Source organism: Triticum dicoccoides, chromosome 1B (assembly GCF_002162155.2).
Source record: "Triticum dicoccoides isolate Atlit2015 ecotype Zavitan chromosome 1B, WEW_v2.0, whole genome shotgun sequence".
Taxonomy (NCBI): Eukaryota; Viridiplantae; Streptophyta; class Magnoliopsida; order Poales; family Poaceae; genus Triticum; species Triticum dicoccoides.
The window spans coordinates 209,881,801-209,905,705 of NC_041381.1; the positions used below are offsets into that span (position 1 = coordinate 209,881,801).

Sequence of the window (23,905 nt, forward strand, 5' to 3'; positions counted from 1 at the left end):
CTTACGAAGCAACGCATAAACTAGGGTTTAAGCTTCTGTCACTCTAGCAACCCATCATCTACTTATTACTTCCCAATTCCTTCCTCTAGGCCCAAATAATGGTGAAGTGTCATGTAGTCGACGTTCACATAACACCACTAGAGGAAAGACAACATACATCTCATCAAAATATCGAACGAATACCAAATTCACATGACTACCAATAGCAAGACTTCACCCATGTCCTCAGGAACAAACGTAACTACTCACAAAGCATATTCATGTTCATAATCAGAGGAGTAATAATATGCATTAAGGATCTGAACATATGATCTTCCACCAAGTAAACCAATTAGCATCAACTACAAGGAGTTATCAACACTACTAGCAACCCACAGGTGCCAATTTGTGGTTTTGATACAAGATTGGATACAAGAGATGAACTAGGGTTTTGAGAGGAGATGGTGCTGGTGAAGATGTTCATGGAGATTGACCCCCTCCCGATGAGAGGATCGTTGGTGATGACGATGGTGATGATTTCCCCCTCCCAGAGGAAACTTTCCCCAGCAGAGCAGCTCTGCCGGAGCCCTAGATTGGTTCCACCAAGGTTCCGCCTCGTGGCGGTGGAGTTTCATCTCGTAAGCTTGCCTCTGATTTTTTCCAGGGTAAAAGCCTTCATATAGCAGAAGATGGGCCCCCAGGGGGCCCAGGAGACAGGGGGTCGCCTAGTAGGGGTGGGTGCGCCCCCCACCCTCCTGGCCAGGGTGTGGGCCCCCTCTTGTGTTTTCTTCGCTCAATAATTCTTATTAAGTCCAAAACTGACTTCCATGGAGTTTGAGGATTTTTGGAGCTAGGCAGCATAGGTTTCCAATATTCGCTCCTTTTCCAGCCAGAATTCCAGCTGCCGGCATTCCCCCTCATCATGGTAAACCTTGTAAAATAAGAGAGAATAGCCATAAGTATTGATACATAGTGTGTAATAACAGCCCATAATGCAATAAATATTGATATAAAAGCATGATGCAAAATGGACGTATCAACTCCCCCAAGCTTAGACCTCGCTTGTCCTCAAGCGGAAGCCAAAATCGATAAATATGTCCACATGTTTAGAGATAGAGGTGTCGATAAAAATAAAATACGGACATGAGGGCATCATGATCATTCTTATAACAGCAACATATATAGATTTTGTCATATGATTTCTTATGCTCAAGTAACAATCAATTCACAATGTCAAGTATGGTTCAAAAACTTCATTGGGAACTAACAAACTATAATCTTAGTCATTGAAGCAATTGCAATTTATCATAACATCAGAAAGAGTCAAGAATAGAGCTTTTCAGCAAGTCCACATACTCAACTATCATATAGTCTTCTACAATTGCTAACACTCACACAGTACTTGTGGTTATGGAGTTTCAACCGGACAATGAGAAAGATAGGGGCTTATTGTGTTGCCTCCCAATGTATTCACCTTTGGGTGATGTCAACAATAATAATTCGTGCTAACTTACATCCAATTGGATATATATATATATATATCAAGATATTTCAAACACGAGGGGCTTGCCAAAGGATAAAATGAAAAAGGGAAAGGTGAAGATCGCCTTGACTCAAGCATAAAGTAAAAACATAAAGTAAAAGATAGACCATTCGCAGAGGGAAGCAGAGGTTGTCATGAGCTTTTAGGGTTGGATGCATAAAATCTTAATGCAAAAGAACATCACTTTATATCACCACTTGTATATGGACCTTTATTATGTAGTTCGTCGCTTTTATTGCTTCCATAACAAGATCGTATAAAGCTTATTTTCTTCGCAGTAATAAGTGTAGCGACTAGACCTCAAACAGTCTGATCTCTGTGCTTCAGTGTCATCCCTGGATCAGTAATGCTGACACGCACAGTACTTGAAGGATTTATAACAGAGTAGCAATCACACACTTATTACATCGAATGTCTCAAAATAGATCTTACTACAATAAATATGGCTTAAGGCCATCTAATAACGATAACAGCGGAAGGCTTGGAAGATAAGCGAGTCCATCAACTCCAACGGCATCACTGACTATAAGACCACGACCTAAGGCACCTTACTCGTCGTCTGAAAAGTCTACAACATGAATGTTGCAGCCCGAAAACGGGTCAACACATGGAATATGCTGGCATGTAACAATAGAGAGTAATGAACAGAATAATGCTATACTACATGCATATATGGCTGGTGGAAAGCTCTATGGTTACAGTTTTGCATAAAGCCAATTTTTCCCTACTGCAAAGTAATAAATTTTATTTAACTATCATGGTGGTTGTTAAACATTGAGAAGGTTCACCCAACTCAATCCCAATTAAGCTTCATCATTAAACCCAACAAAATTAATTAAAGTAACATGATGAGATTCACATGATAATCCAAGTACTAGATACTCAAAACGTCCATAACCGAGGACATGGCTAACCATGATTAGTTTATACACTCTGCAGAGGTTTGCGCACTTTTCCCCGCAAGACTCGATCTCCTCCGTTGGAATTCTTGCACTACATGGTGTTTGAGAAACGGATGACCGAGACATAGTCTTTCAGAAGCGTTTGCACCTTACGATGGGTAGACAGTTACACCTACTTTCCCCTACATCTGCTAGTCTACCACTGTAAGAGTTCACATGACTTAATCAACTATGCTAGAGCCCATAGTAGCTTGCGGCTGCACACAGAAGTTTCTACCATGAATAATCTCATGATCCCTTTGAGCCTGGGTGGCGGCCCATAAAGAAAAAATAAAGGCAATCACTGGAATTCCAGGTGCCTCAGTCCATCCAGATGTGTATTAAAATTGCCACCTTAAGTAAACCATTAATTAACAATCTCACATTTGTCATGGATACACTCACCAATCCACGTCTACTAGCATAGCATAGCAATATAAGCAATCGTAGAAGTAACTCCCAAAGGTTTGAAAGTAAAACAGGATATAGGTACTACCTCATCTACTTCCCAAAACCCACATATTAATCAGATCCTAATCATGCAATTGTTTGAGGATTGATCTAATGCAATAAAACTAGGTACTAAAGAGGTATGATCAAAGTGTTACTTGCCTTGCTGATGATCCGGGAAACCTAGAGATTCGAAGTAGCAAGCGGCGCACTCCGGGTACTCTATCGCAAACAAACAAGCATACAATAAGCACTCATCTAATGCACAGGTAAAACTCAAATAAGAGATCTATCCAGAAAGTTCAACTTAAGAACTCCGGTTTGCAAAAAGAATCAAAACAAACGAAGCAACGAAACTCAAACGGCGAAAGAAACAAGCTTCATTTTACTAATATGGACCTAAGTCAAATTTTACAGTAGCAAAAACTTGTTTGAGTTGGTTAAACGGAAAGAGGGTTTCGAGACGAAACTCTAGGTGCTTGAATCGCCTAAGTCTGATAAACCAGCGAAAAGTTATACTAGAACGAAAATCGGATCAGAAATCGCGATCAGTAATAATCGCGGTAAATCCGAGAAAAAGAAGAACGGACGAACAGGCTAACAAACGAAAGTTCGCTGTTTGCGGCTAAAAGACGAAAACCATTTGTTAAAACGAACGTACGGACGAACGTCCGCTAAATGGACTAAACCGGGAAAAAAATAAAATCAATCTATAAAAAAATAAACCACGGTTCTTAAAAACACCGGGCAATTTTCTGAGGAAAACCACCGGCGGCGGTGGCGGACTCTGGCGGCTACCTCGACGGCGGCGGCGGATGGCGGCTCTGGCGGCGAGGGGAACCGGCGGCGGGGCGACGGCGGCTCCGGCGCGGGGCTCCGGCGGCGAGGCGGCGGCGGCGGCTTGCGGCGGCACGGATCGTGGGCGGGGCTAGGATTTCGGGTGGGCTCGGGGTGGCCTCCCGGCGCTTATAAAGGCCGGCCGAGCCAAGTGTCCTAGTCAGGCACGGCCCGGTTAGGTCGGTTCGCGTTTTTTTAATAATTATGCGCAGAAAAACAATTAAAAGAAATACTAAACGGACTCCAAATATCCCGAAATAAATTTTCCCCGACTTATAAAATCAAGCCGGACAAGGTGAACATTTATTTGGGGCCTAAATGCAACTTTGAAAAACGCGCATTTTTCCTAATTCAAATAAAACAGCGACAAAAGTCCGAAATAAAATCTTATTTGATTTTATTATTAAATCCTCAATATTTCTTTATTTTGGGAAAGTCATTTTATTCCCTCTCTCATATTTTTATGATAGAAATAATTGAAGATAAAGTTATTAAAATCAAATGATCCTATTTTCAAAATTTGAGAAAACTCAAATATGAAAATAACGAAATCCCCAACTCTCTCCGTGGGTCCTTGAGTTGCGTAGAAATTTCTAGGATCAAGCCAAAATGCAATAAAATATGATATGCAATGATGATCTATGTATAACATTCTAAATTTAAAATTTGGGATGTTACAAACCTACCCCCCTTAAGATGAATCTCGCCCTCGAGATTCGGGTTGGATAGAAAATAGGTGAGGGTGGTCCTTCAGTAGATCTTCCTCTCGCTCCTAGGTGGCTTCATCCTCGGTATGGTGGCTCCACTGAACTTTGAAAGACTTGATAACCTTGCTGCATGTGACTCGGCTAGCATATTCGAGAATCTTGACGGGTTTCTCCTCGTAGGTCAAATCACTATCCAACTGAATCGCTTCCAGCAGCACTGTATCTCTCAGCGGTATATCAGCCATCTCTGCATGGCACTTCTTTAACTGGGAAACGTGTAACACATCATGTACTCCTGACAAACCTTCGGGCAATTCCAACTTGTAAGCAACTTCTCCCATACGCTCCAAAATTTTATATGGTCCGACAAAACATGGCGCTAATTTTCCCTTAACTCCAAAGCGCTTAATTCCTCGAAGTGGAGATACACGAAGATAAACTCTGTCTCTGACTTCGTAAATTGTCTCCTTGTGTTTAGAATCTGCGTAGCTCTTCTGCCTGGATTGGGCTACCTTGAGCCTATCGCGAATCAACTTCACCTTCTGTTCAGACTCCTTAATCAGATCTGGTCCGAACAACTGGCGGTCTCCAACTTCATCCCACAACAACGGTGTCCTGCACCTCGTTCCATACAGAGCTTCGAAAGGGGCCATCTTCAAACTGGATTGATAACTGTTGTTGTAAGAGAACTCTGCATATAGCAAATTGTCGTCCCAACTAGATCCATAATCTAGCGCACAAGCTCTCAGCATGTCCTCCAAAATCTGATTTACTCTCTCAGTCTGTCCATCTGTCTGCGGATGAAAGTCTATACTGAACTCTAGCCTGGTACCCAAAGTTTCGTGCAACTGATTCCAGAACTTTGAGGTAAACTGGGTTCCTCTATCTGATACAATGCTCCTCAAAACTCCATGCAGACATACGATCCTAGTCATGTATATCTTTGCCAACTTAGCACTAGTGTAAGTGGTCTTCACTGGGATGAAATGAGCTACCTTCATCAAACGATCGACTACAACCCATATCGAGTCATAGCCTCAATGAGTCCTGGGCAATCCCATGATAAAATCCATGCCTAGTTTATCCCACTTCCATTCGGGTATCGGCAATGGCTATAGCAGTCCTGTTGGCTTCTGATGTTCTGCCTTCACTCTCTGACATACATCACATACTACTACATACTCCGCAATATCCTTCTTCATTCCGGTCCACCAGAAAGTGTCCTTCAAATCCAGGTACATCTTGATATTTCTTGGATGAATCGAATACGGCGAATCATGGGCCTCTTATAGAATCAACTTCCTGATCTCCAGATCGTTAGGCACATAAACGTGGTCCTCGAACCATAAGGTATCGTGCTCATCCTCACAAAATCCCTTAGCTTTTCCTTTGCTCATCTTCTCCTTTATCTGCAATCTCCTTGTCAGTCTTCTGAGCTTCTTTGATCTTATCCATCAAAGTGGACTGAATCTCCAATGCTGCTACATAGCCTCTCGGAACTATCTCCAAACATAGCTCGTGAAGATCCTCGGCTAACTCCTTAGGTAACTCTCCGGTCATGAGTGTGTTGACATGGCCCTTGCGGCTCAATGCATCGGCTACTACGTTAGCCTTTCCGAGATGATAATGCAATCTCATATCATAATCCTTAATGAGTTCTAACCATCTCCTTTGCCTGAGATTCAACTCCTTCTGCGTGAAGATGTACTTCAAACTCTTGTGATCCGTGTACACCTCACAATGGATTCCAATGATAAAATGTCTCCATGTCTTCAATGCGTGCACTACGGCTGCTAACTCCAAATCATGGGTAGTATAATTCAACTCATGGGGATTAAGCTATCGTGAGGCATATGAAACAACTTTTCCCTCCTGCATAAGCACTGCTCCAAGTCCTCAACGTGAAACGTCGCAGTATACTTCATAATCCTTGCACTGATCAGGCAGAATCAACACGGGTGATGTAACCAAACGTTTCTTCAACTCCTAAAAATTGGCCTCACATTCCTCAGTCCATTTGAACTTGGTGTCCTTCTTCAACAACTCCGTCATGGGTTTTGCAATCTTCGAGAAATTCCCGATGAACCTCAGGTAGTATCCTACGAGTCCAAGAAAACTCCGGATTTCTCCAACTGACGTGGGGGCTTCCCAGTTTGTAATAGTGACAACTTTGGTGGGGTCTACTGCTATTCCTTCTCCAGATATAACATGTCCGAGAAATCCAACTTCCTTCAACCAAAACTCACATTTGCTGAACTTGGCATATAGCTAATGTTCTCTGAGCTTCTCCAGTACCAAACGCAAATGCTCCTTATGCTCTTCTTCATTCTTTGAGTAGACCAAAATATCATCAATGAACACCACGAACTTATCCTGAAACTCCATAAACACCTTGTTCATCATGTTCATGAAATAGGCAGGTGTGTTAGTCAGACCAAATGACATAACGGTATACTCGTACAGCCCGTACCTGGTGGTAAAGGCCGTCTTAGGTATATCCTGCTCTCGAATCTTCAACTGGTGGTATCCTGATCGCAGATCGATCTTGGAAAATACCTTAGCTCCTTGCAATCGGTCAAACAAGTCATTGATCATCGGTAGTGGGTACTTGTTCTTAATTGTAACTTCATTCAATCCTTGATAATCAACAACCATCCTTAATGATCCATCCTTCTTCTCCACTAGAAGCACTGGTGATCCCCAAGGTGAAGAACTTGGGCGAATATAGCCTTTATCCAATAGCTCCTTAATTTGCTTCTTAATTTCCTCCAAATCTTTTGCAGGCATCCTATATGGTCTCTTAGATATCGGCCCTGTGCCTGGTAAAAGCTCAATCAAAAGCTCAATCAAAAACTCAATGTCTCTATCCGGTGGCATGCCTGGCAACTCCTCTGGAAATACGTCAGGGAAATCCTTCACCACTGGTACTTCCTCCTGTACAACTCCTGATAAGGAATTTACTTGAGTCCTCTTCGGCTCATGCCGTGATACATACTTAATCCTTCTTCCTTCTGGCGTGGTAAGCAAAATCGACTTACTGGCGCAATCGATGTTTCCTCCATACATTGATAGCCAATCCATACCCAGAATCACATCCAAACCTTGCGATTCCAAAATGATCAAATCCGAGGGGAAAACATGCCTACCTATACTCAATGGCACTTGAAAACATCCTCAACTGGCCATATACTCCGCTCCTGGTGAGCTTACTAACATAGGTGTTCTAAGAACCTTGGTGCAGTTTATACTTATCCACAAATCCCCTTGATATGTATGAATGCGATGCACCAGTATCCAAAAAGAACGATTGCAGTAAATGACTTACCCAGAAACTTACCTATTACTGCATCTGGCTGGGCTTCAACCTCCTCCACGTTAACGTGGTTCACCTATCCCCTGTTGAATGGGTTCGGCTTCTTCCCAGAGCTTCCATTGCCATTTCCATTCTTAGCTTCAGGACATTCATTGCCATAATGTCCAGTCTTCTGACACTTGTAGCAAGTGACTTGGCTCAGATCCCTCTTGGCTGGGGTCGATGGGTTGGTATGGTTCTGTCCGTTGCTTCCTCCATTCCCATTACCATTCTTGGGGCCACTATGGTTATGCAAGCTCCCTCCTCCATGGGTATGCTGAAAAGGTCCTCCCGAATTCGGGGTAAAACGGGGCTTCTGCTGAGCTCTAGAATTGTACTTCCCTTGTCCATACTTCCTCTTGTGGTTGTCAATCTGCTGATGCTTCCCTTCAATCATAAGAGCTCTATCTACCAACTCCTGGTAGTTATTGAAAGTTGCTACCATCAACTGCATGCTCAGCTCATCATTCAGTCCTTCCAGAAACTTCTCCTGCTTAGCTGCATCTGTAGCAACGTCATCTGGGGCATAACGTGCTAGCTTACTAAAGTCATCCACATACTGGCCAACTGTACGTCCTCCTTGGTGCAAGTTGCGAAACTCACGCTTCTTCATGGCCATAGCTCCTGCTGAAACATGAGCAGTACGGAAAGCCTGCTGAAACTGATCTCATGTGACAGTGTCGATAGGATATGTGGCTGTGAAATTCTCCCACCATGATGCTGCGGGTCAATCAAGCTGATGTGCGGCAAAACGCACCTTCTCCGCATCTGTGCATCCTGCAGTGGTCAACTCCCTTCCCATCTTATGGAGCCAATCATCTGCAACTATCGCCTCGGTGCTACTGGAGAACACCGGCGGATTCAGCCTCAAGAAACGGGCTAAGTGATCAACAGGTGGTGGTGGTGGGTTATTGTTGTTGTTGTTGTTGTTGTTGTTGTTGTTGTTCCCCTGATTCTGATTCTGGACTAGCATCTGCATCAATGCATTCTACTACTGGATCAACTGAGTGAGCTCCGGTGGGAAAGCAAATCCATTGTCACGTCTCGGAGGCATCTGAGGGTTTAGAAAAGATGAGAATATAGAATAGAATGAGGTCTAGAGAGAAAACACTACCCATATGCACATGAGACAAATGCAATCAATATCACTTCAATCAATTCACACAAGGGCATACAACGGTCTAGCTATCATTACAAAACTGCTCGGACTATACTATATACATGGGGGGATGCTACTACTGTTATGGTGGTCGACTAGAAAAATTGATCGGTCAAAGACTCCATGATATCTGCTCCGGCTTCATCAACAACGTCATCATCGCTATCTGGATCCGAGTCAGTGTCGTCGATGATGATGTAGTTCTCCGGGAAAGTGCAATCATCGTCTTCTCCTCCAGTCGCGGGGAATCCCATGAAGACTTTTAGCTTCTTCTTGAGGTCATCATTCTTCTCCACGAGTGTCGTCATTTCCTCCTCATATCCATCACGAGTAGACTTGAGTTCTTCTTCTAGCTCCGTGATCTTGGCCAATGCCTTCTTCAGATCTATCATGCCTGCGCACATCTAGTTCTCCTGGCGACGAATGTGCTGGTTTAGCTCCTGGATGAAGGCGGCAATTGATCTATCCTTCCTGATGCCGATCATCTCCCATTTCTCATCTTGGCGCCCATAAATCTGGTAAATAGTATCCTTAAGATCCTTTTGGTAAACTTCTCCAATGCGTCCCATGGTGATGTGGGCTGCCATGCTCTTTCCTAGACTCCAGGTTGGTGCATCAAAGACAAACTCTATGGGCTCAGTAACGGGCATGAACGTCCTTCCTGGAACTTGAACTTGAATCATCCAGCGCTCCTCTTCAGGTAAAGTGGCGATGTAGGTCCCGGTGAAGCTTGGTACTCCAATGTTCAGGTATCTAGTTGAAGGAAATATGCCCTAGAGGCAATAATAAAGTTATTATTTATTTCCTTATAATCATGATAAATGTTTATTATTCATGCTAGAATTGTATTAACCGGAAACATAATACATGTGTGAATAAATAGACAAACAAAGTGTCACTAGTATGCCTCTACTTGACTAGCTCGTTAATCAAAGATGGTTATGTTTCCTAACCATGAACAATGAGTTGTTATTTGATTAACGAGGTCACATCATTAGTTGAATGATCTGATTGACATGACCCATTCCATCAGCTTAGCACCTGATCGTTTAGTATGTTGCTATTGCTTTCTTCATGACATATACATGTTCCTATAACTATGAGATTATGCAACTCCCGTTTACCGGAGGAACACTTTGGGTACTACCAAACATCACAACGTAACTGGGTGATTATAAAGGAGTACTACAGGTGTCTCCAATGGTACATGTTGGGTTGGCGTATTTCGAGATTAGGTTTTGTCACTCCGATTGTCGTAGAGGTATCTCTGGGCCCTCTCGGTAATACACATCACATAAGCCTTGCAAGCATTACAACTAATATGGTAGTTGTGAGATGATGTATTACGGAACGAGTAAAGAGACTTGCCGGTAACGAGATTAAACTAGGTATTGGATACCGACGATCGAATCTCGGGCAAGTAACTACCAATGACAAAGGGAACAATGTATGTTGTTATGCGGTCTGACCGATAAAGATCTTTGTAGAATATGTAGGAGCCAATATGGGCATCCAGGTCCCGCTATTGGTTATTGACTGGAGACGTGTCTCGGTCATGTCTACATTGTTCTTGAACCGTAGGGTCCGCACGCTTAACGTTACGATGACAGTTATTATGAGTTTATGCATTTTGATGTACCGAAGGTTGTTCGGAGTCCCGGATGTGATCACGGACATGACGAGGAGTCTCGAAATGGTCGATACATAAAGATTGATATATTGGAAGCCTATGTTTGGACATCGGAAGTGTTCCGGGTGAAATCAGGATTTTACCGGATTACCGGGAGGTTACCGGAACCCCCCGGGAGTCATATGGGCCTTATTGGGCCTTAGTGGAAAGGTGAAAGGGCTGCCCATAAGGGCTGCGTGCCTCCCCCCCTCCCCTAGTCCTATTAGGACTAGGAGAGGTGGCCGGCCACCCCTCTCCCTCTTTCCCCCTTGGGAATCCTAATTGGAATAGGATTGGGGGGGAGTCCTACTCCCGGTAGGAGTAGGACTCCTCCTGCGCCCTCCTCTTGGCCGGCGCACCTCTCCCCCTTGGCTCCTTTATATACGGAGGCAGGGGGCACCTCTAGAAACACAAGTTGATCTTCGTGATCGTTCCTTAGCCGTGTGTGGTGCCCCCCTCCACCATATTCCACCTCGGTCATATCGTAGCGATGCTTAGGCGAAGCCCTGCGACGGTAGAACATCAAGATCGTCACCACGCCGTCGTGCTGACGGAACTCCTCCCCGAAGCTTTGCTGGATCGGAGCCCGGGGATCGTCATCGAGCTGTATGTGTGCTAAGAACTTGGAGGTGCCGGAGTAACGGTACTTCGATCGGTCGGATCGGGAAGACGTACGACTACTTCCTCTATGTTGCGTCAACGCTTCCGCAGTCGGTCTGCGTGGGTACGTAGACAACACTCTCCTCTCTCGTTGCTATGCATCACCATGATCTTGCGTGTGCGTAGGAAATTTTTTGAAATTACTACGTTCCCCAACAGTGGTATCAGAGCCAGGTTTTATGGTTTGATGTTATTTGCACGAGTAGAACACAAGTGAGTTGTGGACGATACAAGTCATACTGCCTACCAGCATGTCATACTTTGGTTCGGCGGTATTGTTGGACGAGACAACCCGGACCAACCTTGCGCGTACGCTTACGCGAGACCGGTTCCCTCGACGCGCTTTGCACATAGATGGCTTGCGGGCGACTGTCTCTCCAACTTTAGTTGAACCGAGTGTGGCTACGCCCGGTCCTTGCGAAGGTTAAAACGGAGTCTATTTGACAAACTATCGTTGTGGTTTTGATGCGTAGGTGAGATTGGTTCTTGCTTAAAGCCCGTAGCAGCCACGTAAAACTTGCAACAACAAAGTAGAGGACGTCTATCTTGTTTTTGCAGGGCATGTTGTGATGTGATATGGTCAAGACATGATGTTGAATTTTATTGTATGAGATGATCATGTTTTGTAACCGAGTTATCGGCAACTGGCAGGAGCCATATGGTTGTCGCTTTATTGTATGCAATGCAATCGCGATGTAATGCTTTACTTTATCACTAAGCGGTAGCGATAGTCGTGGAAGCATAAGATTGGCGAGACGACAATGATGCTACGATGGAGATCAAGGTGTCGCGCCGGTGACGATGGTGATCATGACGGTGCTTCGGAGATGGAGATCACAGGCACAAGATGATGATGGCCATATCATATCACTTATATTGATTGCATGTGATGTTTATCTTTTTTTGCATCTTATCTTGCTTTGGTTGACGGTAGCATTTTAAGATGATCTCTCACTAATTATCAAGAAGTGTTCTCCCTGAGTATGCACCGTTGTGAAAGTTCTTCGTGCTGAGACACCACGTGATGATCGGGTGTGATAGGCTCTACGTTCAAATACAACGGGTGCAAAACAGTTGCACACGCGGAATACTCAGGTTAAACTTGACGAGCCTAGCATATACAGATATGGCCTCGGAACACGGAGACCGAAAGGTCGAGCGTGAATCATATAGTAGATATGATCAACATAATGATGTTCACCGATGAAACTACTCCATCTCACGTGATGATCGGACATGGTTTAGTTGATTTGGATCACGTGATCACTTAGAGGATTAGAGGGATGTCTATCTAAGTGGGAGTTCTTAAGTAATATGATTAATTGAACTTTAATTTATCATGAACTTAGTCCTGGTAGTATTAGCATATCTATGTTGTAGATCAATAGCTCGCGTTGTTGCTTTCATATGTTTATTTTGATATGTTCCTAGAGAAAATTGTGTTGAAAGATGTTAGTAGCAATGATGCGGATTGGATCCGTGATCTGAGGTTTATCCTCATTGCTGCACAGAAGAATTATGTCCTTGATGCACCGCTAGGTGACAGACCTATTGCAGGAGCAAATGCGGATGTTATGAATGTTTGGCTAGCTCAATATGATGACTACTTGATAGTTTAGTGCACCATGCTTAACGGCTTAGAATCGGGACTTCAAAGACGTTTTGAACGTCATGGACCATATAAGATGTTCCAGGAGTTGAAGTTAATGTTTCAAGCAAATACCCGAGTTGAGAGATATGAAATCTCCAACAAGTTCTATAGCTAAAAGATAGAGGAGAATCGCTCAACTAGTGAGCATGTGCTCAGATTGTCTGGGTACTACAATCGCTTGAATCAAGTGGGAGTTAATCTTCCAGATAAGATAGTGATTGACAGAATTCTCTAGTCACCATCACCAAGTTAGTAGAACTTCGTGATGAACTATAATATGCAAGGGATAACGGAAACAACTCCCAAGCTCTTCGTGATGCTGAAATCAACGAAGGTAGAAATCAAGAAAAACATCAAGTGTTGATGGTTGACAAGATCACTAGTTTCAAGAAAAGGGCAGAGGGAAGAAGGGGAACTTCAAGAAGAACAGCAAGCAAGTTGCTGCTCAAGTGAAGAAGCCCAAGTCTGGTCCTAAGCCTGAGACTGAGTGTTTCTACTGCAAAGGGACTGGTCACTGGAAGCGGAACTACCTCAAGTGATTGGCAGATAAGAAGGATGGCAAAGTGAACATAATTATATTTGATATACATGTTATTGATGTGTACTTTACTAGTGTTTATAGCAACCCCTTAGTGTTTGATACTAGTTCAGTTGCTAAGATTAGTAACTCGAAACGGGAGTTGCAGAATAAACAGAGACTAGTTAAGGGTGAAGTGACGATGTGTGTTGGAAGTGGTTCCAAGATTGATATGATCATCATCGCACACTCCCTATACTTTCGGGATTAGTGTTGAACCTGAATAAGTGTTATTTGGTGTTTGCGTTAAGCATGAATATGATTTGATCATGTTTATTGTGATACGGTTATTCATTTAAGTAAGAGAATAAATTGTTGTTCTGTTTACATGAATAAAACCTTATATGGTTACACACCCAATGAAAATAGTTCGTTGGATCTCGATCGTAGTGATACACATAATCATAATATTGAAACCAAAAGATGCAAAGTTAATAATGATAGTGCAACTTATTTGTAGCACTGCTGTTTAGGTCATATTGGTGTAAAGCGCATGAAGAAACTCCATGCTGATGGGATTTTGGAATCACTTGATTATGAATCACTTGATGCTTGCGAACCATGCCTCTTGGGCAAGATGACTAAAATGCCGTTCTTCGGAACAATGAAGCAAGCAACAGATTTGTTGGAAATCATACATACTGATGTATGTGGTCCGATGAATATTAAGGCTTGCAGCAGGTATCATTATTTTCCGACCTTCACAGATGATTTGAGCAGATATGGGGATATCTACTTGATGAAACATAAGTCTGAAACATTTGAAAAGTTCAAAGAATTTCAGAGTGACATGGAAAATCATCGTGACAAGAAAATAAAAGTTTCTACGATATGATCGCAGAGGTAAAATATTTGAGTTACGAGTTTGGTCTTCAATTAAAACAATGTGGAATAGTTTCACAAACTCATGCCACATGGAACACCACAGCATAATGGTGTGTCCGAACGTCATAATCGTACTTTATCGGATATAGTGCAATCTATGATGTCTCTTACCGATCTACCAGTATCGTTTGGGGTTATGCATTAGAGACAGCTGCATTCACGTTAAATAGGGCACCATCTAAATCCGTTGAGACGACACCGTGTGAACTATGGTTTGGCAAGAAACCTAAGCTGTCGTTTCTTAAAAGTTTGGGGTTGCGATGCTTATATGAAAAAAGTTTCATCCTGATAAGCTCGAACCCAAATCGGAGAAATATGTCTTCATAGGATACCCAAAGGAGACTATTGGGTACACCTTCTATCACAAATCCGAAGGCAAGACTTTTGTTGCTAAATTCGGAGTTTTTCTGGAGAAGGAGTTTCTCTCGAAAGAAGTGAGTGGGAGGAAAGTAGAACTTGATGAGGTAACTGTACCTGCTCCCTTATTGGAAAGTAGTACATCACAGAAAACTGTTTCTGTGACACCTACACCAGTTAGTGAGGAAGATAATGATGATGATCATGAAACTTTAGAACAAGATACTACTGAACCTTGTAGATCAACCAGAGTAAGATCCGCGCCAGAGTGGTATGGTAATCCTTCTCTGGAAGTCATGCTACTAGATCATGATGAACCTACGAACTATGAGGAAGCGATGATGAGCCCAGATTCCGTGAAATGGTTTGAGGCCATGAAATCTGAGATATGATCCATGTATGAGAAAAAAGTATGGACTTTGATGGATTTGCCCGATGATCGGCAAGCCATAGAAAATAAATGGATCTTCAAGAGGAAGACGGATGCTGATAGTAGTGTTACTATCTACAAAGCTAGAATTGTCGCAAAAGGTTTTCGACAAGTTCAAGGTGTTGACTACGATGAGAGTTTCTCACTCGTATCTATGCTTAAGTTTGTCCGAATCATGTTAACAATTGCCGCGTTTTATGAAATCTGGCAAATGGACAAACAAAACTGCATTCCTTAATGGATTTACTAAAGAAGAGTTTTATACGATGCAACTAGAAGGTTTTGTCGATCCTAAAGGTGTTGACTAAATATGCAAGCTCCAGCGATCCATCTATGGACTGGTGCAAGAATCTCGGAGTTGGAATATATGCTTTGATAAGTTGATCAAAGCATATAGTTTTATACAGACTTGCAGTGAAGCCTGTATTTACAAGAAAGTGAGTGGGAGCACTACAGCATTTCTGATAAGTATATGTGAATGACATATTGTTGATCAGAAATAATGTAGAATTATTCTGCAAAGCATAACGGAGTGTTTGAAAGGAGTTTTTCAAAGAAAGACTTTGGTGAAGTTGCTTACATATTGAGCTTTAAGATCTATAGAGATAGATCAAGATGCTTGATAAGTTTTTTCAATGAGTACATACCTTGACAAGATTTTGAAGTAGTTCAAAATAGAGCAGTCAAAGAAAGAGTTCTTGCCTGTATTACAAGGTGTGAAGTTGAGTAAGACTCAAAGCCCGACCACGGTAGAAGATAGAAAGATAATGAAAGTCATTCCCTATGCCTCAGTCATAGGTTCTATAAAGTATGACATGCTGTATACCAGATCTATTGTATGCCCTACCACTGAGTTTGGCAAGGGAGTACGATAGTGATCTAGGAGTAGATCACTGGACAGCGGTCAAAATTATCCTTAGTGGAATAAGGATATGTTTCTCGATTATGGAAGTGAAAAAAAAGGTTCATCGTAAAGGGTTACGCCGATGCAAGTTTGACACTAATCTAGATGTCTCTAAGTCTCGGTCTAGATACATATTGAAAGTCGGAGCAATTACCTAGAGTAGCTCCATGCAGAGAATTGTTGACATAGAAATTTGCAAAATACATGCGGATCTGAATGTGGAAGACCCGTTGACTAAGATTCTCTCACAAGCAAAACATGATCACACCTTAGTACTCCTTGGGTGTTAATCACATAGCGATGTGAACTAGATCACTGAATCTAGTAAACCCTTTGGGTGTTGGTCACATGGCGATGTGAACTATGGGTGTTAATCACATGATGATGTGAACTATCGATGTTAATCACATGGTGATGTGATCTAGATTATTGACTCTAGTGCAAGTGGGAGACTGAAGGAAATATGCCCTAGAGGCAATAATAAAGTTATTATTTATTTCCTTATAATCATGATAAATGTTTATTATTCATGCTAGAATTGTATTAACCGGAAACATAATACATGTGTGAATAAATAGACAAACAAAGTGTCACTAGTATGCCTCTACTTGACTAGCTCGTTAATCAAAGATGGTTATGTTTCCTAACCATGAACAATGAGTTGTTATTTGATTAACGAGGTCACATCATTAGTTGAATGATCTGATTGACATGACCCATTCCATTAGCTTAGCACCCGGTCGTTTAGTATGTTGCTATTGCTTTCTTCATGACATATACATGTTCCTATAACTATGAGATTATGCAACTCCCGTTTACCGGAGGAAAACTTTGGGTACTACCAAACGTCACAACGTAACTGGGTGATTATAAAGGAGTACTACAGGTGTCTCCAATGGTACATGTTGGGTTGGCGTATTTCGAGATTAGGTTTTGTCACTCCGATTGTCGGAGAGGTATCTCTGGGCCCTCTCGGTAATACACATCACATAAGCCTTGCAAGCATTACAACTAATATGGTAGTTGTGAGATGATGTATTACGGAACGAGTAAAGAGACTTGCCGGTAACGAGATTAAACTAGGTATTGGATACCGACGATCGAATCTCGGGCAAGTAACATACCAATGACAAAGGGAACAACGTATGTTGTTATGCGGTCTGACCGATAAAGATCTTCGTAGAATATGTAGGAGCCAATATGGGCATCCAGGTCCCGCTATTGGTTATTGACCGGAGACGGCGGGGTCGAGGCAGAGGAGCTTCGGTGAGGTTGCCCCGATGAACGGCGACGGCGGGAAGGTCCTCCAAGCGGTGGTGATGCGGCGCCGGCGTCGAGCAGGTCGGGCGGCGGGGACCGACGTCGAGCCCCGATCCAGATCTGGATCGGGGGGAGGGGAACGAACGAGTGGGAGGGAGTGGTGGTCGTGGGGCTAGGGTTCGGTGCCCCAGGTGGTATAGGCCAGGGGCTGGGCCGGCCGGTTGCTGGCCTGGTGGCCAGCTGGGTTACAGCCCAGCAGGGGGGGTCTTTTTATGTCTTTTGGTTTTTGTTTATTTGTGTGTTTTTTCTTTTTACTTATTTTCCTTTTCTATTTTACCTTAGTTTTTGATTTAGTATAGTCTTATAAAATACTTTATTTAACTCCTAAATTAGTGTCATGGTCTAGCCCTCTGCCACAAAAAGGTTGGGGCCCCAAATAAAATAGTTTAACAATTTAATATTTACAAAAGGCACTAATTTAATTGTTATAGCCAATGTTTTAGTTATTCTGGAGCATTTGCATATTTTATACAAATGTGGCTTCATCACCATAATTACTTATGCATTATATGTCACCTCTCGAACATTTTAGTTTTAATGTTTGGAAAAAAATTGATGTTTGCCTTTACTTCAAATTTGAATTTGAATCGGTTCTCAACTAACGCGAGATTAGCAATAGGGATCATGGTGACGTGGCATCATTAGCAGGGTATTACTGTAGCTTAGTTATCCAGGCGTCACAGGGCTGGTAGCGCGCATTAACAGGTTGAAATGATACAAAACACTACAATTATACAAATCCTAAATCATTGAATGATCCAACCGAGACTTCGTGAAGTCTCCGTCGGCTGGGATTTAGCCAAAAGAAAAAAGATAAATTATCAAAACAATATAAAAAAAGAATACTATTTCTAGAAAATAAAAGATACAAAAGCACAAAAATACATGAGAAAATGAAAAATAGGAAGGAAAAACAAACATATAGAATAGAGTAATTTTTTTAAGAAACTAGATAAGAGTAAATAGAAATTGTAGAACAAATAAAAATAAAAATGGCAGCCCAACAAAAAAGAAAAGACCGACTAACAAGGGAAAGACCAACAAGCCCCTGGCCAGACCCCCGTAACGTGAACCCCAGCCACGACAAAAAAACAGCGAATCAACCTGTGTATGGTTGGATGGTTAGAAGGACTGTGGTATCCCCAGCCCATCAGAAATATGGTAAAAAGATAGGAAAATTCTTGATTATTCAACGTCGGATCGAAACAGTTGGAATTTTATCTATCCTTCTATTTTTTAAGATAATTCAGATTTGTTGGCAAAAAAGCAAAGAAATAGGTTTGTCATTCCATTACAATATCATCAAGAACAAGAGAAAGAACTAATATCCTATTTTGGGACTTCGATTAAAATCTCGACGCTCTGTTCGACGATGAGGTGCCTACGGTGACTTCACAAATTTCAAGATGATAGCCGGCTCAGTTTTTCGAAGGTGCTCATACGGATATGGGATGTATGTGTGCGTTTATAGAGGTGAGTGTATCCACATGTATATGAGCGTTTGCGTCTACTATGTTAAAAAAAGCCACGATAGAAAAAACAAATGCAAAGGAGCCCATCCCCAGGCGTTGTGGGCTGTTCACACGAAACGTAACAGTGCACATATCTTATAGCAGCAAAGAAATCTAATGGCCAGCGCAGTCGACTGGGAGACTTGACAGACTGAGTTTTAGCTTGCCTGTTTCAATAAAGCTAGCTATCAAGGCCTTTCCAACAACAAAAAACCACTGGATGAATTGTACAGAAGAAAAAAATCAGTAGAAATAACTCAACCTGACGCACACTATTAGGGAGTGTACCAGATTCCGTTCAAGAAAAATCAAAACAAGAAGCAAAATCAAAGCAAATCAGCAAACCAACGCAAGCAACCACAAAACAAAACATGTAGTACGAAATACCCACATTTACCATGTACTCCCTCGGTCCGAAAATACTTGTCGCATAAATGGATAAAGATGGGTGTATCTAGAACTAAAATATGTCTAGCCATTTCGCTGACAAGTATTTCACCACGAAGGGAGTATTCAAAAGGGTTTCTGTCATGAACAATTCAGAGCTCAGCACACAACAAGTCCATCTATAGAGAATTCCAAGATGCGCACCAGAGGGTGGCCTCCTCCTAGTGGAGGCGCACAGTATCTAAGGAATTGCATAATCTGAGCAGTAATTCACCGCAGGGGCTGCTGATTATAGTGGTTCTTGTCTTTCTTCTTCGCTGCCACAAGCTTTGCTCTCCTAGCGGCCGCCTCAGATGCTGCAATCTTTGCTGCTGCGTCCATCTCTTTGCTCGATTTCTTTTTCTTCATTGATGCTATTTTCTTTATGCGCTCCTTGACATCCACTGAAGCAACATCTTCATCAGGTTCTACACCAGCAGCATTGTCGACCACATTGTTCTGATCCAGTGTTTCTTCTGCCTCCTTTGAAGACTTGTCTTTCTTAGCTTTCTTCTTCTTGGAGGTCTTACTCTCCAGAGGAGCGGATGCATCTTCCTTTTTCCCTGCTTCAGCAGCCTGGCCCATACCTTCCTTGTCTGCAAAATATGCTCAACATGTGAACACAATGCTTAATAAACCTTCAGAATCACCGTCTTCAGGCCTTACAAAAGAAGTCACAAAATATTAACAGCATAACAGTTACCAATATAAAAACATATCTAGGTATGCTCAATTTTCACAGAATGTTTCTTCTGGAAAAATTTAATGGCAAGAAGAAGATATTTTTACTTACCATTTGTTTCATCTTGAGTAGCATTACTTGATTCATATGAAATTCCCAACTCAGCCAATACAGCATCAAGCTCTTCCAACTCCTTTTTCTTTAACTCCTTCTTGGAGAGCTGTCTTTCGGTATCTTTAGGAGGTACTAGTGGAGCTACAGCTTTCTGAACTGCCGGCTCAGAAGGGACAGCATCTCCTGCTTCATGTTCATCCTCAGCAGCAGCATCAACCTCATCATCAAGGCTATCATCTTCACTCTCAATTTCCTGCAGTATACAATTGGCATATGGAGAGTTAACACTTAACACTACAAAATATAAAGGGCACATACTATATTGTACTTCAGAGCAGTAGATGTTTTGTGTGATCCCATTCAATTTGACCTGAAATCTAAAAAAATTCTCGAATGTAGGAGCAGCACTCCCAATTTCACTCATCATGAAACCTAGAATCTAAAGCTAACACCACAAGATATGGAGGAAGCTAAATAAAACAGATCAATTGAAGTACTTTTTCTGTTTTCAGGTAGTTGGAATTGCTCACAAATCACAATAACATGACCTTGAATTCAGATTTTTCCGGAGGTACAGCCCAGTAAAGTCGCTTCTTCTGATACTAAGAGTATTCTACAAGTCAACATGTACAAAATAGACTTACTAAGTAATAACCCCATAGAATCACTGTATCCATATAAAGATAAAGAGGAATATCTTATACAACAAAAATCCAGTTCTGTAGAACTTATTAAAACTTAAATAAAGATGCAGGATGCCGTCCACAGCACAAGTCAACATCATGTACGAATGATCCCATGTCACAATTGAGTCAGGCAGAGCAGGGAATTTGCCAAGCCCCGGACCGGGTACTGGGCCATTGTGGGCTACGATGAAATATATCCTTGATTAGACTCACGGTAAAAAAAACTGGGCTTAAATTCCTAGAATTGCCTCTGCCCAGTGCATATCTCGCCTAAGCACACTTTAAGCTTAAGGTCAGGCATTCTGCTAACACCTAGCGCCTAGGCACAAGCTTAAGCACACACCTAGCAGCCCTTCCCTTTTTTTATCATTGGTTGGACCCAAAACCAGAAGCAAATGCTAAAGGAAAAAAAATAAGCCATGGCTGCCGGCATTGTTTCCCGACATGAGTGACAATTGCTTGCAGTTTTTTTTTCACCCTGTTTCCTTTAATTCAAAGGAAGGCAGAACACCAGCTAGATTTCTGGAGTAAATAAAATGAGAATAAGTAAGACCAAATCTGGAAAGAAAACAAATGTATCATTTTGAGCTAGAACCTAGGAATAACTATGGCCAGACACCCCTTATCAATCAAAAAATCACACATGCCCAAAAACGCTTCTATGGCACATACCCAAACAGGCAAGTGGTAGTAATGCCACCATCCAAATATATATGTAGATTCCACCTGATTACAGAAGGACTCTGACATCAGTATTATTTGATATGGGTCATTTAGTAGTTCAATTATACAACCTAGTTGTTTCCCACTTAATTATTTGCAGTATTGTTTGTCTGATTCCATATGAAGAGTATGCTGAAGGCATACACCGAATGTAGGCACGTGATTCCGTGCTAATTATGCCAGGTAAATCCTCACACATCCAAATCTATCTTTAACTTCAACCTGATTGCCCAAAGACTGTTAGCCTAACATAAATATTCTTTGAAATATGCCACTAGTAAGTTGTACTCAGTTCTCTTATTGCAGTCAGGACATATGTTTTTTTTAACTTAATTATTTGCATTATTGTTCTTCCCGATTCAATACAGGCTAGGCCAGCTAGCATTATACTATCGGTGCCACCAATATCAAGTACGCCATAAATAAACTAATTCTAGTTACATATCGCCATATCCTCACACGTCAAATACCCGTGCAATAACATTACCTAAATTGGCAACCTCGTGAACAGCAAATTTAAGCCTTCATAAATAGAGCGTGCCAACGATCTCAAAACATTCCGGTAACGGAAAAAATGGTCAAATCACATTTCATGCAACGATAAATTGTCCATAGCAGTCAACCGTCCTACCCGCGAATGCAGTGCGTGACGCCGCAGAGCTTATTGATGCCCCGAAGACGACAGACAAAAATTGGCTCATGGTGTGAATTTCTATCCTGGAGACCCCAATACCACTTGTTCCCACGGCATTACATCATGCCATGCATACAGAACACAAATAAACCGGCACATGAAGAGAGTATCGCAATGTTGAGGTGTCGCTGAATCGTCGTAGTCCAGAGACATCACATATGCAAACAACTAAACATGCATATAAAGAATACTAGTAAGATACCCGTGCATTTCACGGAACACCAAGATTGGGGGTGAACGGCGCTGGCAGCGGTCATTACACCAGATTGTTCCATGACCTTCTGGATGTTTTAGGAAGAGATAAGGCTGATTGTGAGAGACAAGGAATGGTTTGTAAATATGAAAACAAGTGCGTGCATCTTTTTGCAAAACTGCAGCAGTTTGCTTTGTATGCGTCAGATCCAGATCCGGCGGCTATTGGTGATAGATGGCAGGCACACCATCATCACCAACTCCAACTTAGGTCCAACTTAGGTTTGGTCTTTATAGGAGCAGAGATAAAGAAGGGGACGCAAGCGAGCAGTGGGAGAAGCGAGGTGGACCTGTTCAAGGGCAGAGTGCTCCTTGTCGTCCTCGTGGCCGGCATCAGCGTCGTCCCCCTGGGCCTCCCGCACGGGGCACAGCGGGGCGGTGGTGGCGAAGTAGTCGTCATCGTCATCGTCCTCAACGTCGGCCCAGGACTTGGCCGTGAGCGGCGCGGGCGCCCAGAACACCTCCGGCTTTTCCACCACCGGCGCCTGCTTCTTCTCGGCTGCCGCTGGCTTCTTCTTCTTGAGCGTCTCGAGCGCCGCAAACACGTTGCCGCTGCCGATCCTCAGCTCCTCGGCGCCGGCCCCTCTCCTGTTCCTTCCCCCGGCCATCTCTCCGTCAGCCGCAACAACAACCGCAACCGCTGCCGATCTGGTCTTGCCTGGGGTTCTCTTAACTCCCCGATCTGCGGCAAGGCGGGGCACGCGGCCACGCTTGCTTGCTCCGGATCGGGGAGAATCGGGCGCGAGGAACCAAGGAGACACACCAACGGGCAGAGCTTCTGCGGGGTTGCTTGTTGGAGGCCGGATTGGAATTTGCGCGATTTGGGTTCCGTCGTCTGTTGGGTTAGCAGTGGAGAAGACGAAGAGGGCGGCGGCGGCGGCGTGCGTGCTACTCTACGCCTCTCGCTGTGTTTCGCTTTCGCCACGGCAGATGGTAGTACAACTCGGATCGTATCGTACTCTTATCTGGAATTGAACGGGAACCTTGGTCTTGCAGCCGACACGTGCCCTTCCTTCGGGCACGGTTTCTATCCGTCGGAAGGCCATGGTGGAGATCTGAGCCGTCGGAGCTGTCGAGAGATATTAAGTTCACCAGGAGGCATCATCAACCTCTATAACTAGATTGGTATCACGCCTTGGCGCGGGGTGCCGGTCCCAACGATATTCTCAAACAGATAATAATCAAGTTTGTAGGAAGCATGGTTCAGCTTATATATTCAGATTTTTTAGTTCAAAAGAAAGAACAAACATTTACATGTACAACATGAGGGGGCGAGTACTCAGAGCAGGAAAATAAAAAGAAAGCAAAAGCCAAACAGAGTGGCGATAGAGATGGTAAAACATGGTACTACGGGTTCTTCTTTATGTGGAATGTGACCACTTTGTCAAAGAACTAT

General features: G+C 42.9%; 1 protein-coding gene across 1 annotated transcript; it reads right to left on the reverse strand.

Moving 5' to 3' along the window:
- Window positions 1-19,306: 19,306 nt before the first annotated feature.
- Window positions 19,307-23,458, reverse strand: LOC119328714 (axoneme-associated protein mst101(3)-like). The gene is made up of 3 exons (XM_037601686.1): window positions 22,800-23,458; window positions 20,152-20,407; window positions 19,307-19,954 (listed from the first exon to the last, which is right to left on the reverse strand). The coding sequence occupies exons 1-3, from the start codon at window positions 23,115-23,117 to the stop codon at window positions 19,590-19,592; spliced, it is 939 nt and encodes a 312-aa protein (XP_037457583.1). The 5' UTR covers window positions 23,118-23,458; the 3' UTR covers window positions 19,307-19,589.
- Window positions 23,459-23,905: the final 447 nt, after the last annotated feature.